Here is a 6,755-nt window from a genome sequence, read left to right on the forward strand (position 1 = left end):
GTAACGGCGATGGCAATTCCGAGCGGAAATGCCGGGGAGAGAAGCTACGCGGTTGTGGCGCGAAATTATAAACAATAAGCACGGCAAGGCAAAAAACAGACGCGAAGGCAAATAATGATTTGTCAAGTTTGATAAGCTTTCATTTTAATTATCCTCATCTCTTCTTTAAAAGCGGCCAGGAACCACCTTCTGATAAGTCATTTTGAAGGGGTGATAAATGATGAAGAATCTTTACTGTTATACGGAAATAAACCAGTCATCAAATTCTGATTTACCTGATTAATGGTTTGTACGGCGTCAGTTTTTCGACTTCGATGTTCTAGAGGAGGACGATTGTTTATCAGAATTTCGTTTCCGTACACAGGGCATCCTATTCCTTGCTGAAGTACTTCAGATTCCTCACGAAATAAACTTTTACCAAAGAAGTGTTTGCTCTAGTATGGAGGCCCTCTGCGTTTTGCTAAAACGACTTGCCTATCCCTGTCGATCTGCGGACATGATCAGCACGTTAGCAAGACCCGTTCCAGTTCTTTGCATTATATTCAACTATATGTTTGACTTTATATATCAGACTCACGCCCACAGACTTACCCAGTGGAACAACCAGATTATACATAACGTACTGGAAACTTATGCTGCTGCTATCGCTGCCAAAAGTTCGCAGGCGTTTTGGTTTTCTATTTTTAGCGTGAATGGCAGTATTATATCTTATATCAACGGGATGAAATTATAAAGGATTGTACTGTTTGGGATTTCAAAATGTGGCGGTTGGCCGTATTCACGGGTGACCTTATTAACGCGGGTTTTTTACAAGAAATTGAATATGGCCCTTTTGCAGGGCCCAAAAAAATTGGCCGTAATAACGAGGTAACCGTGTTACCGAGGTGGTTGTAAGGCGGGGTTCCACTGTAATCTGAAAGAATTTCAAAACACTATTTTCAGAATTAATCTTTATTCCAGAAGGAATTTCTGACCGGCCCTAAATATTACAGTATGTCAGTCGCTTCTCTGCGATTTGTGATCGATTATTCAGTAGTTCAATCAATGTTTGCTGAGTAGACAAAAAAAAAAAAAACCCGCTTTGCTGCCACTGCAATATTTTTCATACAATGAGCAGTAAAAATTTCCCGTTTTGATTGTTGTAGTGGACTGGTTGTGGTTAGAAAATAGACGCACGAATGATGACATCAAGTGGTTTGACCGGAGCATGTAAGGCTATGTGATCAGAGACTGGAGTTATGTCAGCGTTACTGTCAATCAAGTTTTGTAAACTGTTTTGGCGAGTAACGAGGATAAAAAGGCAACTATGTTTGCAGGAGAGCAAGGAGAGTAAAATTGTCCGACAAAAAATCCGACAAAGACCGTTGCTGCAAGTGATCTCAACCAGGTGAAAAAAAGATTCAGCTTTGTTGTGATGTGAGAAGAAGGAAATATTTGTCCAAATATGTCACGGTCGCCGATAGAAATCCGGTAATATTATTATTATAATGTGTCTTGATGAACGACCAGTGCAAAAGAAAAACTTGCCTCTTACTTTTGACTTTTTGATTAGTCTTAGACTGCTTAAAGAAAGAAAAACTCAAATCATTTTTACTTCGATTTGCAGCTACCTGACATGCGCAGCTCTCCTTAGGTCATTAGCTAGCCACGTATATGATCATTATCATATTGCAGACTATCCGGATGATGTCTTTGTTCAGTTGTTTGTTTCTTCGTATTTTCGCTTTGCAACAGTGCTCGAAGCTAGAAGTACGAGCGGCAAATAAGACTGCAAAGTGTGGCTAGTCGTCAATAGTGGATTTTCCAAGGGGCCGAACCATCTAATCCAGCAGCGCTGTGAATCCCAGTTGTTATCGCTCCTTCTAAATTACGGTTAAGTAGGAGACTACATCTCAGTACCTGGTGCTTTAGTAGGTGATTGACGAAACTACATTCATTCTACTCTCTAGGGACAGCGACTGCAGGTCTGGAGCTGGTAAGAGTGGTAACTTTAGCAATACAGCGTCAGCCTAAGTTCTATTACTCGAACCAAATCGAACGTTTCATTGATCGAACACTTAATCATTTTGTGTCTCACCTGAGGAACATTACTGGTGCCAAGTTTGAGAAGCATCACTCCAATATTTCCCATTTTCCTTTGGTGGACTACGTAGGTACAGTTACCTTCATAGTTTTCTCCGATACATCACTACGATCATCAAATACAATTACAACAGATTTTGCTGATGATGCACAATCGCGAACATCGCACATGTGGAACGTGCCAAAATACACGATCATTTTTAAAAAGCGAGTATATGTATTTGGACGTCGTTTTTTCTGAACAAAATTAAAACAATCAGAAAAATTGTTTGTCTCTGCTTCGGCCTTACATTTCGCTTGCTTCATAGAAGCCACCAGTTCTATAGAAAGCGTGGTTGTAGTTTCATACTTTTAGAACGAGGAATATACCGTGTATACTGACTCTAATTTGTTTCTGCTAGCACGCACTTCAAGTTTTTTTTTTACTATTTGTACGTGCGTTTCGTTTGGCAGCTCATATAGAAAGCATATTGGTTGTACAGTCATACTTTTAGAACGAGGAATATATAAACAATAGCCTCCATTTGGCACGAAAATATGCTCAGATATTTGTCCGCGGAAATTATCTGTTCCGAGAAGCGAACAGTTTTCCGAGAGCGAGGCTCGAGGAAAACTGTGAGCTTCGAGGAACAGATAATGTCCAAGGACAAAAGTAAGGTAAGGCGATTACCATACATTGAAAATAGCCTGCTGTTAAAAGTGAATCACAAAGATTTCCCTTGCGTTTCCGGCTCAAAGTGTCACCCTTGTCCGTTTTAAAAACAGACCTTAATTGTGCACTAGGCACTCGCCTTGCAGCTTGGAAAACATGACTTACTTCTGAGAAAATTCGGACCAAATGCCACTTAAGGGGAAAGTATCACGCAAATTTGCTGCATTTCAAAACCCAAAAATGTTTGTCTGTCAGCAGAAACAAAGAAATGATTTTGAAGTTTGTTAGAAATTATCACCCCAGTGCAATGAAACTGTCGATTAGTCCCTCTTGCCAGAGACAGAGTAGGCTGGTATGAATTCGAACTTTAAAAATACGTTTTTCAACATTTGGGAAAATCGTTTATATAAATTATGAACAACAGTGGTCCAAGTATAGAGCCCTGGGGAATGCCACATGATACAAATTGTTCTGTGGATAAGACTCCATTTACATAACATCTCTGTGTTCTGCCAGTCAAAATATGATTTAAGCAGCTGAAGAGCGTTGCCATTGACAGCATTACAACGCAGCTTACGTAGTAAGATGTTATGGTCAACAGTTAGATGTCATCGTTGCCTAATGATGTTCTTGTAATAAACAACGAAACACTGCTCTGTTAAATCCCGCATCCTTGTAATCTCGAGATAGATAGATACTTTATTATAAACACCATTGCAGCCATAAGCTGAATTACGGGATATTTACAGATTCTAATAATAACAAAGAGAAAATAAGGAAATTATCTACATCTTATAGACATGGCTAAAAATATAATAAGATGCAGTTCTTCGGACTCTCGTTTATACTTTACGTCTCTGTACATAGAGTTCGCACATCTTGCTTCGTCGCTCCGTTCTGGTAACCGTCTTTATGCTATTAATGTCCATCACAGTTCGCCTTGCATACTGATTACTAAAGATGGCCTCATGAGACCCGGACATTGTAATTAGGTTATTATTTTCTTCCCTGTGTTGCTTTGACGTTTTTGTTTCCTTTGTTTTACGTTCACTGTGAATTTCACAGGTTCTTACAGCAAGATAATGCCACTGAGATTTGGTCGTACTGCATTCAAATCTGTGGAGCCAAATTGACTCTAACGCCGAATCTGACCGTATCACTGTGGAATCTCATGCAATAGCATTTGGTTCAGCATATGAAAGGTATCAAATCTGAACTGGGCCATAATATACTAACCTTGTCAAACGTTGGCTCTAGATTTGCAAAATTAGAATTGTTATTGTTTGTTCTCTCTTAGTTTGCCTGACAGTGAAGCCATCATCATTGAGCTTTATTACAATGAAGCGAAGAGTACTTTCTTGGATTCAACGTCACCGCACTGCAGTAAGATTTGGAGTATTGTTTGTTACCATTGTGGTGTTCGTTCAAATAAACGTCATGACTCCAGGGCGTTACACTGGCAATAAGCCGTGGGGCCCATCGCCAAAATGCAAGAATTCCGGAGAAGAAATACGTCAACTCGTCCAACTGACTTACAAAGTGTACGCCATCTTAGAAAACATGGGTATCGATTGCTGGTTAATGTACGGTTCCATATGGGGACCCCTGCGTGGTATAGAGGGTCCCCTCCCATGGGATGACGATGTTGATCTTGCAATCAACGGCGACGGCCAGTTCAGCCAGATGACGTTTGAAGAATTTAAAGCCTTGTTTACCGTCCTTGGACTTTCTGTTGAGAGCAGGCTGTGGCAGAGCTCGCTGATTATAATCTCTGAGAAAGACAGTTGGTGGCCAACGCTGGACCTCTTTGTCTTTTACGATAAGAATGGAGTGATGACGAGGCCTGGTTTCGAGTCATGGCTAATGCCAATCAATTACAAACTGTACCACACGTTTCCCTCGCGGTTGGTAGAACCACCGCTGCCGAAGGTCAAGTTTGGATTTTTCAATATCTCAGTACCTAATAATGGCGTTGAGATCATGAAACATTTGTATCCATATAACTGGTGGAAAGTGGTGAAACCAGAAGGATGCGATGATTAGGCCTGGGGGGAAAGAGGGTTGGGTACTCCTCGATATATGCTATGTAGGTGTGTGTTGCCCCAAAAAGTATGGTTTTTAGGCCGTTTTCGCTCGAAACAGAGCATGGAGCTTAACCGTTTTGGTTTGAAAGTCTGCAAACGGGTATCTATTTTACCGAAATGTACGGGTATGATTTCTAGAGGCCGGAGACCCGTTTCTTGAAAGTCCTGGTAACTTACCGGGCCCGAAAAGTATATTTTTAACTGTTTTCGCCGATTGCAGGCATGGTACTTGGCCAATGTTTTCATAGAGTTATAAAGATTCAGTAAAATTTAGCATTCAAAGCCAATAAAAATTGACTTCAGTTGAGAAACATCTATCACCAAAGACATATTTTGGTCGTGGTGTGTTACCGTGACTTCTTAGAAACAGCCCCCAGGCCTGAAAATAGGTTTGAATTTTGGAGGACAGGTCTTAAAAGAAGTACCGAGAATAACATATTTTGGTCTGTAATACTGTCAGGGTTCAGAATACTTCCAGCAAAAATTCCGCGGAATATCCCCCTCCCCCCTCCCCTTTCCTACCCTCGGATGATTAGGGTGATTTTTGATGAACTCATTCATGGGAATTTTCCAGTTTGACTAGGGTAAACTGGTGATTTTTAGAAGTTGACAATTACAGTGCGATATCTAATTTAAATGAATGCTCGTAGGATCGTGTCTTATATAATTACCAGAGTAAGAATATTACCAAAAACCAACGTCCACTTACCGGCTTCTAGATTTCAGTGTCAAGGCTACTGGGGAAAGCAACCCCTCGCCAGTCTTCCGCGCGGTCGAATGGGGCGTCACTTGTTGGGCTGATCGCTCCGGACTATCCAGTATCGTATCGTATCGTATCATATCGCATCGTAGTTCACGTCGGGACCGCATTCAGAACGGCCCGCACAATCGATCCACCAATGAGCTAGTGATGATAATCGAAACAGATGCGAGTTACCTACAATCTTGGACAGAATAAAAAGGAAAATCAACCGTTCACCCCTCCTGCTCTCCCACTCAACCCAAAATCGGTTATGAATTCGCGAGATACGATACGATACGATACGTTAGATACGGTACGATAACCTTATTTAGACATGGTAATTCCATCAGCTATATAATTATCATTATTAACTATCTATCTACCTAGCTACAATTATAAGAGTAAAAAAAAGGTTATAACAATAAATGTCACTTTGGATGCCGTGTTTAAAATCTTACCAAAACTATGGCAACTCAATTTAGTCTTAAAATCATTCAAGAAAGTCGCTTGCATAATTCTATTGGTAAACTGTTCCACAACTGAGCCCTACTGTATGAGAAACTTCTCTTTAAGTAATCAGTGCGGGGTTGTGGAAGAGTTAGTGTGTTTTCAGTATTTCTTAAACGATAAGAATTCACATTATCGCGAAAAACAAAACATGATCTTACACATTCTGGTGTCATCGCATTTAAAGTTTTATACATCTCAAATCTCAGTCTCAAGTCTTTATTTTAAGACGATAAAAATCCATCAGGTTTTGGTACAATAAAAAATACAACTATATAACAATGTTTAATAACAATACATACGTATCTAAAAAGTCTTGCTCATAACTACACTCAACTACACCTGTTTGACCTGAATGTCGTGTATCTAACTCATTTAACTAAAATGATACAATTGCTTGAAATGATTTAGAGTTTTCACTTGCCTAAGACTGCAGGGTAGACTGTTCCAGAGAGCTGCACCTCTATAACTAAAGCTCTTTTTTAGGTAGATGATTCTTGGTAAAGGGACATTTAATATGTTTGTAGAGTCCCTTAAGACATGGCCTGGCGTACTGCGCTCAGTAAACATAGGGGATAAGTAGTCAGGAACCAGATCATTAAGAGCTTTGAACACCACTAAAGCTACTTGAGTTTGACGCTGGGTAATCAGGTCTTTCAATTCCAACCAAGTTGTCAATACACCATGA

At 40.2% G+C, this 6,755-nt stretch overlaps 2 protein-coding genes across 3 annotated transcripts in view; both read left to right on the forward strand.

Moving 5' to 3' along the window:
• LOC146485245 (glycogenin-1-like) overlaps nucleotides 1–493 on the forward strand; it is a 24,796-nt gene extending 24,303 nt beyond the window's left edge. Inside the window, exon 3 of the transcript XR_014863444.1 lies at nucleotides 365–493. The gene's annotated coding sequence lies outside the window, so the exon portion shown is untranslated. The remainder of the gene's footprint in view (nucleotides 1–364) is intronic.
• LOC146485246 (uncharacterized) lies at nucleotides 55–6,755 on the forward strand. 2 transcript variants are annotated; one of them, XM_085103696.1, is made up of 2 exons: nucleotides 55–1,975; nucleotides 4,032–6,755. In XM_085103696.1, exon 2 carries the CDS (start codon nucleotides 4,073–4,075, stop codon nucleotides 4,775–4,777), a length of 705 nt encoding a protein of 234 aa, XP_084959822.1. In that variant the 5' UTR covers nucleotides 55–1,975; nucleotides 4,032–4,072; the 3' UTR covers nucleotides 4,778–6,755. The 2 variants fall into 2 exon arrangements, with proteins under 2 accessions (XP_084959822.1, XP_084959820.1); XM_085103694.1 differs by lacking the exon at nucleotides 55–1,975 and adding an exon at nucleotides 2,744–3,936.

This window comes from Pavona decussata, unplaced genomic scaffold (genome assembly GCF_977016875.1).
Source record: "Pavona decussata unplaced genomic scaffold, jaPavDecu1.1 SCAFFOLD_27, whole genome shotgun sequence".
NCBI lineage: Eukaryota > Metazoa > Cnidaria > Anthozoa > Scleractinia > Agariciidae > Pavona > Pavona decussata.